The sequence below is a fragment of the Syngnathus scovelli genome, chromosome 4, assembly GCF_024217435.2.
Source record: "Syngnathus scovelli strain Florida chromosome 4, RoL_Ssco_1.2, whole genome shotgun sequence".
NCBI classification, from domain to species: domain Eukaryota; kingdom Metazoa; phylum Chordata; class Actinopteri; order Syngnathiformes; family Syngnathidae; genus Syngnathus; species Syngnathus scovelli.
In genome coordinates, this window is record NC_090850.1 from 21,755,210 (window position 1) to 21,773,199 (window position 17,990).

General features: G+C 44.3%; 2 protein-coding genes across 8 annotated transcripts in view; one reads left to right on the top strand and one right to left on the bottom strand.

The window, feature by feature from the left end:
- The window catches only part of nav2a (neuron navigator 2a), a 47,088-nt gene that overhangs the window by 22,358 nt on the left and 6,740 nt on the right, over window positions 1–17,990 (bottom strand). For 5 of the 7 annotated variants that reach the window (XM_049717023.2, XM_049717021.2, XM_049717024.2 and 2 more), the window contains exons 2-11: window positions 13,407–13,524; window positions 11,513–11,565; window positions 9,427–9,499; window positions 8,674–8,923; window positions 8,444–8,500; window positions 7,168–7,301; window positions 2,415–3,543; window positions 2,043–2,152; window positions 1,855–1,963; window positions 1,116–1,520 (exon numbers count right to left, since the gene is read on the bottom strand). In XM_049717023.2, the coding sequence (XP_049572980.1) occupies window positions 1,116–1,520; window positions 1,855–1,963; window positions 2,043–2,152; window positions 2,415–3,543; window positions 7,168–7,301; window positions 8,444–8,500; window positions 8,674–8,923; window positions 9,427–9,499; window positions 11,513–11,565; window positions 13,407–13,524 (2,438 nt within the window). Of the gene's footprint in view, window positions 1–1,115; window positions 1,521–1,854; window positions 1,964–2,042; window positions 2,153–2,414; window positions 3,544–6,504; window positions 6,628–7,167; window positions 7,302–8,443; window positions 8,501–8,673; window positions 8,924–9,426; window positions 9,500–11,512; window positions 11,566–13,406; window positions 13,525–17,990 lie in introns of those variants that run through there. The other 2 variants (XM_049717022.2, XM_049717027.2) reach the window with 2 other exon arrangements.
- The window catches only part of csrp3 (cysteine and glycine-rich protein 3 (cardiac LIM protein)), a 53,957-nt gene continuing 53,596 nt past the window's right edge, over window positions 17,630–17,990 (top strand). The window contains exon 1 of the mRNA XM_049717163.1: window positions 17,630–17,634. The gene's annotated coding sequence lies outside the window, so the exon portion shown is untranslated. The remainder of the gene's footprint in view (window positions 17,635–17,990) is intronic.

Consider the following 17,990-nt stretch of genomic DNA (forward strand, 5'->3'; position numbering starts at 1 on the left):
CGCTTCACTTTAGATCTATCATTCTTTGAATTAAAAAAAAAAAATCAGGTGAGGACAGAGTGGATATCATAAGTGAGTGCAGCGAGGTTTTTTAAAGTGTGCGGGTTGAATGTGTGCGAGGCGAGTTCTGTTGGTATGTGGCTACACACGCGCTTGTGTCTGTCTGCGAAAGGTGGAGGAGGGGGAGGGAGGGGGAGGAGGAGGAGGACGAGGGGGAGGGATAGGGATCATAGAGGTTGATCGGGCAACTTAGCCCTGAGCTAAAAAGGTTGTTCGGGGGACGGCGGGGGAGTTTGTCAAAGTGCTCAAAGGGCCAGAAGAGCCGGGAGGGAGGGGCGGTGATTTATCTACGTGTAATGCCATCAGTCAAGTTGGGAAGGGATGCAAAATCAATGGAGCGATTCGTGCAGGACATTTAAGAACCTGCTTTTAAAAATGCGGCGGGGGAAAAGCAATTATCAATTCATCTCTTTTAACGCTGGATGAATCTGCAATTTGTTGTCAACTTTACATCCGAATTACAATCGCATACATTTACATTACGAGAGATATAAAGATGGCCGGCCGCTCCTTCCTGTGTAAACATGCCACCTCAGTGCAGAAGAACCAGTTAGTGGATGCTGCCATGCTTGTGAAATTGCTAACTGCGAAACAGCCTCCAGGCTGCAAGGGGGTGGCAGCAGCCGTCAGTCTGTGTCTAGTAGAAATGTTTACGCTTCAGGGAAAATCCGCCCATCTAACACACACTCTGTACGGGTACACAGTTTAAAACCCACAACGATTTTTCTCCCAATACACATCAGGCATTGTAATTGTGGAGCTGTACTTGAATTGTGCAGTTAGATGTGCTAGTTGTGGCTCTATTACTCCAAGTTTGGGGAAAAAAAAAAAAAAAAGGCTTGTTCCAACATGGGCACTAGCCTACGGCAAGATAACCATGTTATCAATATGTCTGCCTTTGTTTGAGACTGGATACTTGTGGGATCTCAGTAATACAGAATGAATGGATCTGTATCAAGTAACATTTGGATCCCAGGCAGGAAGAGTAAGCAAGGTGCATTACTGCCCCCTGCTGGGAATTTATATAATGCCAAGGTTTTGTAAAATCCACTCACCCACTGGTGACATCATCGGTGCGAGATGCGTTCTTGCTCAGAACATCTCCATCGCTCATGTATCCGGTGACCTCCATGGCGAGCCCATCAAGGTCCACGTCCTCCCCGGGTCTGTCGGCGAGGTCCCCGCCGCAGAGGCCCCCGCTCCTTCCGGCTAGCTGCCGCCTGAGATGCCCCGGGTACAAGTAGCGTCCGGTTTGGCCACCCGCCACGCGGCCGGCGTATCCGTTCCCCGTGGAAGGGGCGTCGCCGGCTTGGAGGCGAGGGCTGGATTGACCCAGTCGCCATGACGACAAGGAGGGTCTGGCGGAGGTGAGACTTAAGATGCTTTTCCCCCCTGCGCTGCTGTTGCTGCCACCGCTGATGTCGGTGGTGACGCTGCCATCAAAAGTGGTTTCCAAGGTGCTGAGGAAACAGAAGGAACATCTGAATCAAAGTTTTTCAATTCTACATAAAGCACTGAAAAGCAAAGCAGCACTAAACTAGATCTGGACAGCTGCGTCAACAAACAGATGTGAGACCAGAACAGAGGTCGAGAGTCTGTGGCAGAAAATGAGATTAGAGCTAAACCATTCGATCAAAGACAGCATGAAAGACACGGTCAACGATCAAAGTCAAAGGTCCCCTCAGATGAAGCTTGACAGAACAGACGAGAAAAGCCATGACCATGACGTCAATCAGTCACACCCTCAGACCCGTTAGCTTGTTTCGCTTTTAGCCGTATTCAAAACTAGCGTACCTGTGTGTGACCTGAGTTCCCCGCAGGCTGGACATGGTCTCCTCCAAGTTCTGGCGCAGGTCCGCAATGTTTTTAACAGTCCGCAATCTCCTCGTCTCTGGGTCTTCCCCTGAAAACAAGCAGAACACATCTTGATTTAAAAAAACGAAAGAAAAAACAAAATGGCTGCTGTAAACGCGGTCACCAACCCGAAAGGTCCTCGATGGAGGTCTGGTTGGTTTTGCTGAAGGCAATATCCCCGCCTCTTCCTCCTGAGCTGGATTCACTGCTCAAAACTTCTTCACCCTCAGTTTGGGATCTACAGGAACATATGAAAGCGGTGCATTTGAGACCCCGTGCGCTAATAAAGACGGATAAACCTGATTAAGATTTAAATCTGCTGTGTTTCCCGTCTTGTGACCGGTGTTCAATATGAATGCTTAGTCCCAAATACCGGTCAATCGTGTGTCATTTTTGTCAAGTGTGGCTTTTTTTGATTAAGGCCTATATAAATAAACGGATCTGTTGCTTTCAGCCGCGCCACCCACAACGGCGCAACCCACCTGTTTCTAACAGCTCACCTGTACATGAAAGGTGCCACGGTGGCCATGTTGGGGTGGGTGTGGTGCTGTTGGGTCTGAGGTAGCTGCACGCTGACTGTGTTGCTGGCCGTGCTCTGCGTGTTGTTTCCTCCGGGCGAGGGGGCGGAGCCTGCCTTCCCTTCGTGCAGGCTGGAGGTAGAGCTTTTGCTGTCCTTTTCCGGATGACCTCGGTGAGGAGCCGGAACCCCGCCGAGCCTCACGCTTCGTGGTCTCTCCTCTTTCGTCCCCGCTGAAGAGGCTTTCCCGCCAATTCCTGGGATTTTGCCTCCTGGCTTTGGTATTCCGCTGTGTGCAGAGGCGGAGCTCTCCTTTTTGGCAACTTTCCCCCCTTTGGGAATGAAGCTGGCAATTTTTGAGGTCTTTTTGTTTGTGTTGTCCATATCTCCAGCAACAGGTGTTATTTCCTCCTTCAGCTCCTCTCCCCTGAATTCTGTTCTGTCCTGCATGGAGAGCCGTTTCCCGACTTCCTTCCCTTTCTCCTTCTCCTTGGCCCGCTCCTTGTCTTTTTCGGGGGCTTTGGCGGAACTCTTTTTGGCAGTCAGAGCCCTGCTGAAAGTACGCTGGGCAATTCCTCTCAAGGCAATTTTGGGGCTGCTGGCAGTAGTGGCGTTAGAGGTTCCGTTGGTTCCCGGGCGGAGGTTGCCGTCATCTTCCTCGAAGGGGTCGGTGTTTGAGCCAATCTCAGCTTTCTCCACCTGCCCGCCGGGCGCAGCGTTGTCACTTCCTCCATTGGACGAGGAGGAGGATTTAGATCCTCCCTTGCTGTTAAAGAGCTTAAGCTTCTCTAACATTGACTTTTGCGTGACAACTTTAGGAGGAGCTTCAGATCCCAAAGTAGCCTTAGAGGAGGTCTCCTTGTCCTGCTTTGTTGATTGCATGGCGGACGGTGAACCGCTGGTGGAGGAGGCAGCTTGAGAGGCGTGCTTGGAACTCATGGACTTGTTCCTCCAGGGCTTGCTGTTGCTGCCCGGGTGGGGAATGGCGGTGGAGGGCAATGACGAAGCGGAGGTGGCGGGGATGCTGACGGAGGAGCCGACGGTCACCGAAGGGAATGCCGCGTTTTCATTTGTTATCAGCGATGGCGGAGAGGCCATTCCATCTGAGGAATCTAAAAAAAAAAAAAAAAAAAACACTGTAGAGGATCTACATGTGAAGATAAAGTGCGGATGAGACGAGAACAAATCCTGAAGGGCAGTTTTATTTCACCCTCCACTCACACTGGCCTTATATGGCCTGGAGGTGGCCCGAGCTGGTGCTCCCAAATATGCCATTATTTTCCTTTGAGCAAGCCACCAAAAGTGTTAAAGCCCCCTTTACACTAACAATGACAGGATCCCATCTAAAAGTGTTTAAAAAAAACAAAACAACGAAGAGCAGTCTCAAGTGCTTTCAAGTCTGGCCAAGCAGGCCAAGTCCTCACTCGGCTTTGCACTTATATGGACTGCTTTTATTGACCGTCTCTCCGTTCTGTTTCCATTTGAAAAATCTTAGGGAAGAACAAAAAGCTTTGAAATCAGCGAATGTATGAAAGAAAGTTTGGACAGCGTTTCGACTCAACTTACCCAGAAGAAATAAATAGCTGCAATCTGTTGGCTGACAGAAATATGTTGTGCTCGGGGCCGCATAGGTCGTCTGTGTGTGCTGAGCTTAGCTACCCCTAGCAGCAACATTTGAATATTCAAACACCAACGGCAGAGCACAAGGGAGGGCGTGTTGGCTCTAATCCTTCGTAACCCCTCCAATGCGAGTATTGTTTTGCGTCAATACACACACTGTGTAATAAAGTCAACATCTGCACACCGCGCCAAACATTTGACCCACTTGTTGTTCATCAGATTCCCCAGTTCTTTTTATTCACCTTCATTGTAAATAGCCACACGCTTGGAAGCTTTCCTCCCATCTATTTAGTGAGAGCAGCCCAAAAACAATGCAGCCATTAGAAAGTGTTTAGGGCCCAATTAGCCATGCCGCCAGTTAGCAAAGTGGGTCAGGTTGCTAATCAGTAGCATCCCACTGGATACGGCTAAATGAGAAGAGCACAAGCTGTGATTACGGAGCAGGCAGACACTGGAAAGCCAGGTTGGGAGGAGAAACTTTGATGTGGGTCAGAAGGCTCGGTCCGTGAGCTCCATGAATGGGATGATCCTGGGACCGGATTGTGGACATTGGGACAAACGGCTGTTGTCATGACTGAAGCCGATGTCAAGGACTGCTCTAGTTAAGCAGCCGAGTATAAAGGAGACACGCCAATGGTCAACATGCTTGGGGAGAAGAAAAAAATCCGGATAAGGGTTCCGTGACACGAGAAAATGACAACTGATGCGAAATTAAAGCTATTGTTTGCACATTTTGCCAAATCAGTGCAAATAAGTGTCCGGAAGCCTCTCCCCCCCAAAAAAGTGAAACGTACCCTTAATTAGGTCAGTGACCTCCTGAACCTGAGCAGCTTTGGGGGAATAGCTCGAAAATAAACATCTCACTTGCCCAAGACATGTTGAAATAATTACAAAACGACAACTTAAAGACCCCAGTCGTTAGAAATTAAAATAAAGACTTGAAAATGACAGCCGAGCGGTAGTTTGGGGGCAAATGGCAAAACGCTTCTCGCCCAGCCTCCCACGACGTCCGGATATTATCACGACACTGCGGGGAAACGAAAAATGGATGATTCCAAGCTATTTCCTCCGACCTCTTGTCTCACGCACTCTTTCCATGTTCAAAGCATGTAATTTTATCTAAGTGCCAACATGTGCCTGCATGCGAATGCGAACCGTCCGGCGACTTCAAACACTCCAAAGTGTATATGTATAGTCTCCAAACCGTTACAAGGTTGGTGGCCGGACCAACGGCGGACCTCGGAATTGTTGCGCACAAGCGGTAAATGCATAAGTAGCGTTAGCGTGTTTAGACGTCAGTGGCGGCCCGGCTTCTCTTGTGGTCGCTCTGGTCACGAAACGATCGGTCATTTGGGGACCGATCCTGGTCACAAAAAATGTACTATATAAATAAACAAGGTGTCGTGCAGAAGAGGCGTGAGAAATTAAATTAGTTGGCTTCCATCTTGCCTTGAAATAGAAAAAAGTATAGAGACAAGTTGGATTTTTTTTTTTATAATAAACAAAATAATCCAATTATCCAAGTATCCAATTATTCCATGGTGGTCTGACAAAAAAATAGAACCATTAAAATTGTTAAACCAAATAAATTTCATATTGTATATATAATATACGCTACACAACGAACTGATGAATAATTCGTTTTCAAAACAGAGACTAATAAAAACTGTTCGAATATTTAAAAATGAAATATTCAAATCAAATATTTAAAAATAAAAAATATTTAAAAAACAAATGGTAATAAAAATTGCTAAAAATATCTCTATTTTTTTTAAAGTGAAAACAATTTGAAATTTCAGAATTGACATGAATTCGATTGTCTTCGCGGGCCACCTAAAATAATGTAGCGGGCCGTATCTGGCCCTCGAGCCTTGACTTTGACACCTGTGCATTAACCGATGGATCTCACTTACGTCGATATTTCAAGGCACAAAACACAAGGCTCGCGATTGCAGGTGCTCGCTTACTCATCATCATTCCAGATTCCTTCTCTCACCGCTCACTTATTGTGCCCCCAAAAGTGAGAGGGACAGGCAGCCTTTGTGCCAAGACGGAAAAAAACTTTGAAGCCTTCCTCCACATGAATAAACTCAAACAGTGATGTTACAGCCCATCAAGGGGCCATTCATTTCATTGTGCGAGCGAACCAGCTTGACAAATTAAGACACGCACAAAAACACACATCGGTGTGCACGTACACTAACACAAACTGCTCTTTGTCAGCCAGTTTCTGTCATTGTGGCGAAAACTCAAACCGGCCGCTTGTAAGGTATAAGTGAGTCGGTTCTGGTGTCGGATCCGATGTCACGCGACAAGCTGCAGGTGTCGACAATTCCCGACAACTTCAAACAAGTCGCAAACGTTTCAACGAACCAGTCAAACTGACTCAACCAGCTGTCAACGCTCCAAAGTTAGTTTTTGGAAGAACTTTCTACAAGCATAAGTGAACCAACCTCATGAGTGCTGCAAGATGTCCAAGAAGAGCAGAGAGAGAAGATGGGCAGCAGAGTGCCAAAGCATGACCAGACATCCTCAGGCTGAGAAGGGGCGACGTGCTATGCTGAAGGGGGGAGGGGCTTGGCATCATGTCAAAGTGGAGGAGCAATGGGGGGGGGGGTGGATGAGGTCCAACCAATAATTACCATCTGCCAATCAAAGCTGCAGCTCTCATTTTGCAACACTAGCCAATCTATTCTGCAATGTTTTCATACTCCATTAAAACTTTGGATGAACATATTTCCCGCATATTAATAAATTTTTTAACAAACTCCAATCCACGCTGCGATATATTTTCATGGTTGACTCCTTCCCACAATTTAACACATGGACAGACTAAACTTGACATCAGTATAATGTTGGTCCCGTGTAGAATCAGAACTTCCCCGTCTAATGCAGGGTAATGCGTTTACAGTTAACACTAACTGAATCTAAATAAAGACTTGGCCTAGCGGGTGGCAATTGAATTTATTTAAAGAATGCTCCAACGACAGACAAGAAGATTGGAGTCACACAATAACAACAAAATGTTTTATGGCTGATATGAGATAGCAGTTTTAATCAAATCCATATCTCAGTGTAACGACTTGAGTGACTCAAATCAAAAAGAAGACGCCTACCTCTGTTGAGCGGCGAGCTGCCTTTGGTCTTGTCGTTGAAGGCCTGGCTGCGTCTGTTTCCGGCGCCGCCGACCGAGCCTCGTGGAGCGATGTCACCGCCTGCAGTGGACACCCTCGCCGAGGGGCCGGGAAGTCTGACGACGACCCGATAAGTGTGAAAGAAATCACATTGAGGTGAGATTAATTTATATGAAAAACATTTTAACATACATTTTTTATTTGCTTATAATCAAAACCTTCACTACTTTCTTCTAACAGTGTCCACCTTAAAATTGATGACACATCCATAATAAACCAGTAGGTGGCACTCTTCCATTTTCCCCAAACGAGAGCAATCAAGGACATAATGAAATGTTAATTCATCACGGTGACGTCATTCTGAGACTGTCGGGATGATGCTGATAAGCGCTTTAATCATATTAATACATTTCTTATTTCCGACTTGCCTTTCACTTTGACTGACTGTACGTGCAAAGTAATAAGCTTTCTCATAAAAAGATGTTTTTCCTTTAGCAAAAAACAATGATGACCAAAATACCTCGTGTTCAAAAGTACATATATAAAATCATTCTCAAAAATGTATGAGTTTATAGAAAATGTTGGAATGAATGTCAAACTTATCTTGATTAAATACATGCAGCAGAGAATTAATTTAAAATCATTTTGAGATATTTGAGATGCCTCTAGAAATAAGAAAACAGAACAATGTAAACAAACAGGTTGATCTTAGTCTTGTAGTTCACATATACACCACAAGAGGGAGTAATTGCATGGGTTGAGGGAGCTGTTTTTATCCGGGTGCAGGTGCGATGCAAAATGAATGAGGATTGGGCAGCATGCAAAATAAAAAATTTAAAAAACATGCATCCTTTTTTTTTTTTTTTGGTAAATGCAAAAATCTGTTTTTGAATGACGCACCCCATGGATGCACATTGTCAACACAGTCTGTTAATTATTAATATAATATATATTGGAGGCGGGGGGGGGGGGGGCTGCTTGTGACCTCGCCCAACCACCACAAGCACACACACGCAGACGCACAATTATTGAAGGGTTATCTAAAGGTCTTCCACAGCCCATTTAGCAAGCTCGCCAAATGAGGCATGCCGCTAGACAGACGGAGGAGTCCGAAAATGTAGCCCCGAGGTCTCACTTAGCTTAACGCTAGCACGCATGCGTTTTGGATGCTGCTCGTGGTAGCGACTGCCCTTCGCCACAGACAAGGAAAGAAGAAAAACATCACACTGGGGGCAAACAAAGTGCAGTGGAGGCTAACCTAGAGGTCTTTTTCTGACCAAGGGAAAACTTGAGTAGTTTACTCTGAGAGCCAATCCTAGAGGAGAAGAAAAGAGATATGGCAAAGAGGAAGAGAGGTCAGGTCCACATTTATAAATGGCAAGAAGTTAGAGCAGAAAGAGAGATATGAAATGATGATGGCGAGGATCAAGACAGTGATTTTACGACCATTCGCTCACATGGAGAGAAATTTGGACCCTCAAGCCTCACCTGGACTGCATCTCGGCCTGGGCTGCTTTCTGGACCGCGGGTGTGGGAGTCCCATGCGGAGACTGGCTCAGCTGAGCCGGGGCACTGCTCTGCTGGCTCAAAACGGGGTGCAAGGTGCGAGGCTGGGATGTCGGGGCGGGGGCCGGCTGGGGGTTGTGCCTCTGGGACTGCTGCTGCTGCTGCTGCTGTTTGAACCGGGACAGGCTGAAGAAGAGGCCGAGGATGGCTTTTAGATTGCCATTGCGGATCTCTGAGGGTCACATGACAGAAAAGGTCCCACGTTAAAAAAAATATATACCGTATTTTCCGGACTATAAGGCGCACCTAAAAACCTAAAATTTTCTCAAAAGCTGACAGTGCGCCTTATAGTCCGGTGCGCCTTATATATGGACCAAATTCCTCAATTTAAACCGGCCCGAAGCATTGTGTCATGAAATCAATCATAAGTGGCCCGCTGAAGACTATGAATCATGAATCAAAAAGACGATGGATCATTATTTTGTGATTATAAAGTAATTTATTGCGTCTGAAGTTCAAATAAAAAAGATAAAATGGAGAATGATTTGATTTGTATTAAAAATCTGACATGATTAATTTAAAGGTGCGCCTTATAGTCCGGAAAATACGGTATATTATAATTTTATAGCATTTATTAAGGTCTCCATCACCTTTGACAGCTTCCTGAAGTCCAATTCCAAAACTCACAAACACAACAAAAACAACCTTCCAACAATCATCTTTTGTCCATTTTACCTTCTGAAGACAATCCCTGAGTGTTGACTCCTTTGGCTGCCAGGAAACTGAGGCAGACGTCAATGTTCTCAATCTGTATTAGGACACACACACACACACACACACACAAAATCAATGTCGGCATAAAAGAACACTTAGCAATTCGGACAGTGGCGCTTATTACCGGAGGTCACAAAATAGGACTCGAAAATAAAATAAACCGCTGTAGAAACGCCACAAAGGATAGAGTGATAAAATAAAAACTAGCAAGGTCATGCACTGAACACGCGTTAGTCAGGCTCCGCCAAGAGCCAACGGGCAAGTAAGAAGCACAACATAAATTAAGGCGCACACACACATTGCTAACCTTTGCAGTTACGCAATGAACCATAAAACAAATAAATCACAATCAGTAATTTTGCTGCGATCAAAGTTTACCAACGGCGTAAATAACACGCGCACCAAAACAAAGACGCAATCTGTTTCTTTCCGATTGGTCGTCCTCCAGGCAGAGAAAAACACCATGATGTTTTTATCGATTGCAAAAAGTGAATTATACATTTGAGTCACATGATAGTGAATTAATCTATCACATCGATGATCTTGACAAGATGATGAAAAGAGAAACGAGCGCAATGCTGGTGGGCCCCCAACTTGAGTGGAAACAGTAACCCACGTCGTCAGTCTGTGACCTCTGACCCCAGAGCAGCTGTTTGAAAGGCTGGCAGATGTCGCACATTCCACGGAACGCTCACCCTGATACAAAGTCAAACTCGTTCATCTTCATTTTTGTTTTTGTCTGTCTCTGTGTTTCATCAAGTCAAACAAGTCGTGAGGTACTTTAGAAGTGTCCCAATATTTTTGCCTTTGGGGATTTTCTGTCCTAAAATTTTGTGTAAGAATGAGATCAGACGTTAATTCAATTGACTGAACGTAATTCAGTGTTTATTCACTTTGACAGAGCGAGAGATTAAGCTAAGTGTTGCTAATTGGCAGTCGCTTTTGGAGCTCAAGCCCCAGAGCGCCGACATCGAGATCAGCAATTGCGGCCTTCTGCATAGCGACAATTATAACCCTTAAGTCGAGTGTGTGTGTATGCACGCAAGAGTGGAGTGTGTGCTGGCGTGTGTAAAAACAAATCAAACATTTGCATACTATAAACTTGCTGTTTACTGCAAACATCCCACAATCAAAACATACGAACAAACTCCTAAACTAACATCTATACATAATTGGAACTCAAAGAATATTTTAATATTTAAAAAAAAAATAAACTCAATTTCAGGAGGTTCAGAAAATTAAGATTATTATTTTTTAATCTATTTTTTTCCACAATAAATAGCAGGTTGAATCATTATCCAAAGTGACTAAGAGAACAAAATAATAATAATAATAATAATAATAATAATAATAATGAGAATAATTAATAATAATAATAATAATAATAATAATAATAATAATAATAATAATAATAATAATAATAATAATAATAATAATGATAAATTTAATTAACAATGGCTTCTGTGATAACACAAGAATGCAACTAATGATGATATTAATTGCAACGACACAAAGGACTGGAATTGGACCGTGACGTCCATAAATAGAAAAGAAAGAGAATTTGAGCGATGAGATACGGGATAACTATAAACGAACGGGGTCACGTATATATGTGTGCATTTCAATGACAAAGAGGGCATCGGGATCAGCTGTGCTCTTGCCCCCTTTTCAGTTCTCAACTATGGAGGTGTGTGTGTGTTGGTTCCTCTCTGGTGCTTTGCGAGGCTTCAGTAGTCTGGCTGGTGGCCAAAAATAGCCCCCTCAGCTGGCACACTGGCCCAATTTATGAGGCATCACGTGCGGCCGTCTCATTTCCCCGCCGAGGACCCGAAAGTGCAAAAATGTTGGAATCTGACTCGGGGCATCTTAAATGTCATCGTGCGGAAAATGTACAACCGCTTGGACTGGAGGAATATTCTCTCCAGCAAGAACGAAACAAAAATCGATGTTTTGGTTTTAAGGAGCAGCAACCTTCAAGGATAACATTTAGCGAGCCAGCCCAAGTTCTGTCAGGTGCTCTGCAAAAACAAACCAAAAGGTCACTTACCATCTGAGAGCGGCTCTTGGGGCAGCCATTGATGTCATCAATCTTCTCGTTGGCTGAGGACGGACAGAAAGAAAGACAAGTCAAAGAATGAAAGGCGTCCTCCCTGATATCCCCCGTAAAGATGTCCGTGTGTCCCTCTAGACACTCTGGAGCTGAATGAGGAGAGCAGAGGTGCTCCAGCTGATGACTGGGACCCCTCCTCACTTCCCCGCCGGGACTTGAAACTCTATCTGGTCCCGGGTAAATGTGAACGGGGCCGCCGAGGATGCACTGCTGCTTTCTCGGCGGGGGCGTGTGATGTCAGGGATTCCTTCCGTCCATTAAAGGCCCAGCCCGCAGCAGCTGAGACGCCACCAGCAGCTCAGCAGCTCAGCAGCTCAGCGGCGACAACTGTGCCAACAGCGCAGCAGCCGCGAGGGGGCCCACCAAATCCCAAATCACCTACATACCACCTACGATGCCCAAGTGGAGCTGGCAAAAAAAAAAATGCCAGACCCAAAATATTGCTGTTGCCGTTAATTATTTGTATGAAGACTTGACAGTGTCACAATTTGAATGGGATCTCCATATTCTCGTTTCAGATCAAATAAATAAATAAATAAATAAATACAAATAGTAAATAAATAAATAAAAATAACAAAATAATTATTTGTATGAAGACTTGACTGTTAAAATTTGAATGGGCTCTCCATATTCTTGTTTAAGATCAAATAAATAAACAAATAAATAAAAATAATAAATAAATAAATACAAATAGTAAATAAATAAATAAATAAAAATAACAAAATAATTATTTGTATGAAGACTTGACTGTTAAAATTTGAATGGGCTCTCCATATTCTTGTTTAAGATCAAATAAATAAACAAAAAAATAAAAATAATAAAGAAATAAATAATTAATAAATGAACAAATTAAAAAAGTATTATTTGACTGTGTTTTAATAATGACTACATTAATTGAGGAGAAAAAAAAGCATATTTTAAAACAGATCTTAAACTCCTCCGTTTAACTGGAAGGGAATACTCCAGAACATTCTTAGAATCAGTGTGACTGCTGAAATAAGAATAACATGCAGATTCAGATCAAAACCATTCGTCAAGCAAACAGAAACCCCGAAGCAACCCACATCAAAATGCGCCGCGCAAACAGCGTACCCAATTCCCGCTGGCGAGACTGTTCCAAAACTCTTCAAAAAAAGAATCACGTGCAGACGCTCGACAAAGAGTGGCACTCTTTCTTTTGGGTGACAAATGGAGCCTGATAAATCATCCAAAATATGGCGTCAGTGTTTAAGAGCCGCGAGATGCTGAGTTACGGTGGGCGGGCTTCAGACTGGATGCTGGCGGCAGACGAGATGACAGACTGAGAGGACTGACGCGGTCACGGACGGGGTGAAGGTCAAAAGAAGAATGTAACAAGTCATTTTCACAGAGAGAATCATCACGTCAACACATCTTGTTTCAGTAAAACGGCTTTGCGCTGGATCCCGGTGAGTCGTAAAATACGTCGTCAAATTCTGCTACTGATCTATAAATCAATTTAAATCCAGTCAGGCGCTGAGATTTACAAACTCGGGTCAATTAGCGGAGCCCAGAATTCAAAGCAAACATGGTGAAGCCGCATTTAGCTGTTATGCCGCATGCAACTTTCTTCTAAGTATCAAAAATCGATTTCACTGTCAGAAGTTTCAGGATTTTTTTTTTTTAAATCTATAGATTGTCATCAATGTACGTTATTTTAATAATTCTTAGTAAGCAACTTTTATTCTCTCAATTTAGCCTTTACACATCATCTCCAAACTTAGAGTCACATGTAATAATGATTTCCAAATCACAATGTGGTGTGAAAGTGAATCCGATCCCCTTTCAACAATCCAAAAGTTGTCTCTCTTACCGACGACCTGGATGATCTCAGCCAGCAGCACGCCATCCGCAACATCCGTCTGAAGGTCCTTGATCAAGCGCTTGTGTCCCGACTTGGCGAGGTAGTGGTTGGCCCAGTCGGTGTAGATCTGGCGGTGGACACACAAGCCACAGCTTTTCTCAAAACAAACAAAAAAAGAAGCCACGCCGAGATCCCGCGGCACCCTCGCGTCCTGCGCGTCTTTCAAATTCCATCAACACTTGAAAACTTCAACCGGGTAGAAACAGTTTTATGACGCTAATAAAATAACAAGACGGTTAAATTGAGCGGAGAGTAGCCTTGTCTTTTTTGTTTGCAGCCCGATCTGGCATATATCTGCGTGCTATTCAAATTGGGGCCATTGTGCTTAGTGCCAGGGCATTCATCTTGGAGCACACGGGCGGCTGCTTTCAATGGGCCACGCTGACATCACCCTCTGGGGACAAAAAGGGACTCTTCACCGCCATGGGGGAGGGAGGGAGGGAGGGAGGGAGGGAGCAGAGCAAGCATCTGAATAATATGAATAGCGTCCTTCATAATTAGCCGACACTTTTGCTATTGTTATTTTTCCATCAATGGATGATAGTTGTCCTTTTTTTCCCACAACTTTGGGGAAAGGTACTGAAAACACACCATTTAAGCCCCCCTTAAAAAAAATCGAGCAAGTCCTCCCCGGCAGTAGTTGGCGCTATACTGCGTCAATTTGACATCATGTAGGTCAGAAAGAAAACCCTTACATTGTTTTCAATTCAATTTTATACATCAAATGTATCGATCAGTGTTTGGTTCCTCCCAAAAAAAATTAAAATTGACATCGATTACGTCCTCCCCAGCAGTAGTTGGCGCTATACTGCGTCAGTTCGACATCATCTAGGTCAGAAAGAAAACCCTCGGTCCACAATTTCTTTACATTGTTTTCAATTCAATTTTATACATCAAAAGTACTACAGGTATCAATCAGTGTTTGGTCCCTCCCCAAAAAAATTAAAATTGACATCGATTAAGTCCTCCCCGGCAGTAGTTGGCGCTATACTGCATTAGTTCGACATCATCTAGGTCATAAAGAAAGGCTTCAGTCCACAATTTCTTGACATTGTCTTCAATGTCATTTTATATATCAAAAGTACTACAAGTATCGGTGTTTGGTGTCGGCGTGGACAAAAAGTGGTATCGAGCATCCCTACTTCAAAATAACCTAGCAGATTATACAGTCCAGGTTTCTCCTTCTATGAAACACTCCTACTATGACCTCAATGAACTCACCAAGCTAGCATTGAGTGATTCTTTTCTCCCGTCCGTAACCCGAGTCGGGAAAGCCGAACGATTGTGCAGCAACCGAAGGATCGTGTGGCCACAGAACAAGCACAGTGATGCGCATGACACGATTGTGAACCTCACTTTGCGGTGTTTACACTCCAAACACAGCCTGCCTTTGCCATGGTGTTACTCATCAGAAGAATCGGTGATGGCGTTCAACAGGTGCGCACTTCAAAGCGGCTCACATGTTGCAAGCGCACGCTCTCATCTGGTCGCACGGCCCGTTACACGCACAATCCGAGCGTAACGGCTCGTTAGAACGACTTGAGTGGCATGGAAGGGAAGATAAATCCTTCACTGCAGGATTAAGCTCACTGCTTTCGATTCACAGTGGTGCAAAGGAAGTCCAGTGTTCGGCGGCCATTGTGTGTCCTTTGAAGTAAGTTCAGGCCGCTAAATAAAGGGCTTGAGTTGGAATTAAAAGCGAGGTGAAATGGGTAGCTGTCAGTCATGGAGTGAGAAAACACAGGAGGGTCACATAGCCCAGGGGGGGGGCGGCAAAAGTGCGGTCTGGCCGAGGGCAAAAAGAGGGACGAGGGCAAGTCACAACATTCGACTTTGAAGCCACTCTCAAGTATTGCTTTCTTTGCGAGACGAGAGATGCGTTTGAGGTTAGACGTGGAGAGAGATGTCTCGAGAAGATGACAGATCAACATAGCGGAAGTCACTTTTTACGTTCATGGTTGAACATACGGTAAGGGTCTGAGGGCTGCAGATGCAAATCCAGTTCAAATTGATCTTTGACGGCTATATCCGTCAATGGGAGCGAAGGAGTTAAAAAATGACTCACTTTAAAATGACACTATGAGGTTACATTTTAAAAACATTAGCTCCAAATGCTAAAATAAGACATTAATACTTACTGGGAATGACACAAATATGTCTAAAACTCTTAAATGAATAAGCAGGTACTTTAAATTGTAGAGGGCGGGTCTCAACATTCTCACAGAAATCGTAAACCTCTCCCTACTTTTGGAAACTACTGCCCGGTACATTCCCACGATTCAAGCCAGCAGCAACCTGATACGTCAGGACTTTGTGGCAACTGTCCTTTTGGGTAAGTATGAACAAAACTCGTAGAAAAGTCTTCATGTATGCTAATTTAAAAAAAAAAAAAATCGAGAAGACGAATAGTAATCAATGCCTGCTTAGACTTCGAGTACTGAGGATTTATTCATTCACACAGAAATCCGCCTCGCATGCAAGCACCGCTGCTAACGCTATTTGCTGAGTCACCAGGCGGCGGGAGACTCATGACGCACGCTTCGAGGCTTTGCACTGCGGGTCGGCTTGGCACGTGCCAGCAAAACCAGAGATTGCCCTTGACTTGAGTCACCCCTAGTACTCTGTTATTTTGCAAAATCAGTTCATTATTGTAACTTTTCAAATACCCAGAGCACAAAACCCTAACCCTAACCCTAACCCAAGCTCTACCGGAAAACCATTATGTTGATACGTTTTGTGGCTAATAGCCTTGCTAATTTCAAGGTCCAGTGGATTAACAAAGTTCTTAACACACATCTTCTAACATGAGAAGGAAGCACGGTGAGGCTTTTCTGCGTCAGCCGGGAAATTTTGAAACAGACGGACGATCATTCTGGAAATGCTAAAAACATCGGAGCTGCCCTATTAATGGTCGTCCGTGGCTTCCTTACCACTTTGTAGTTGTGGCAGGAGAAGCGACTGAAGGTCCTGGCTGGTACCTTGAGGCCACCGGACTCTGCCATGGGTTACCAGGACGAAGACAGGTCGAGGCGAAACTCCGAGAGTGCTTCCTCATGAAGTGTAAAAAGTATATTTAGCACCCTCAAAGCCTATCTTGTTTTCCGGAACAAATTACGGACTGTTTCTAACTTTGGGCATTTAAGTGTAAAACAAAATGGACGCCAGCTAAATCCAAGCGGTCAAATATTGAACTTAGAAGAGCAAACACGACACACCTGTGTAAGCCGTGTAAAAGTTGACCTAGGGGATCAAACTCAACACCTTCTCGCTGCCAAATAAACACATGAGCTTCACACTGAGCTGCTAACATCAAACACCGTTCAAGTTTACAACCTCCAACATTGAACACGATCTGCAGCCGCCTTCTTGCATGACTTTCTCTGCTTCTGTTTTTTTTTTTACATCCTTGTGAAGTGGCTTCGGACCACAGAGAGCTCCGAGCGTCATGTCGCTACTTGCTCCAAGTTTGGCGCATGAAAGCTGTGCGGTTTTGTGAGACATGGCGGTCATCGTGGGCGCATGGTAACGACTTGGCATTGCAATTTCGAATATGGGAAGTATCTATCGGAAAGCTGAGAGAGCGAGACCAAGTTGAAAATAACTGCCGCGGTATGGAAAGAGGCCGCTCTGGAAATAGACACGCTTGCGTCTTCATAGCGTCGCTCTCTCAGTTTAGAAATTCATGAATGAACGACATCCTATTTCAGATTCCATCAAAAGTTTTTGTTTTTACACAACTATATTTTTCATTTTTTTAAAAATTGATTTATTCCATTGATGAATCGGCCACAAAACGATTTTCCCCACAATTGCCGTTTATTAATCATTAAAATAAATGATTGTTGTTTATTTGGCGATTACTGACAATTAAATAATATCACAAGGGAGGGATTGACGTATACATTGTTTTTCAAATTAAAAACAGGCAAATATCTTACTATTACTTAATTCAACATCAATCAGAAAATAATCGATTAATCGATTAATTCTGACACCTTTACGCGAGATGATCATTAAGTCCCTACAATTAGAAATATTTCTTTCCCTTTGACTTATTCCTTCAAAACAAGTCACCGGACACACCAAAGGGGGAGGGGGGGGGGGGGGGGGGCATTTATCCGTCCATCTGCCTGGATTGGTCGCAGAGGCCCATAAGCACCGCGAAAGTCGATAATCAATAGGTCAGTATTGAAGGACAAAGGATGATGGACATTGACTGCACTTCATAAGAAAAAAAAAAAGGTCACTTTAATTGTTGGAGATGCTCACAGGTTCAAGTGTGTGAGCTTGTAATCTCACACACACACACTGACTGACCCCATGGGCCACCAATCCCTCGCCCCCTCCCCTCAGGTTAGTGGTGTCCAATTAAAGCAGACCTCTTATCAAGTGATCTTTAGACTCTGGTAATAACCTGCTCCACTTCCATCTCCCCTTCCTCTGTGGTCTCACAGGCTGATCTAGATAAGAACCACGTCTGAGTTACACACGGAAGCGGGGCGAAAAGAAATGTTAACTCCATCCGATGCGGCG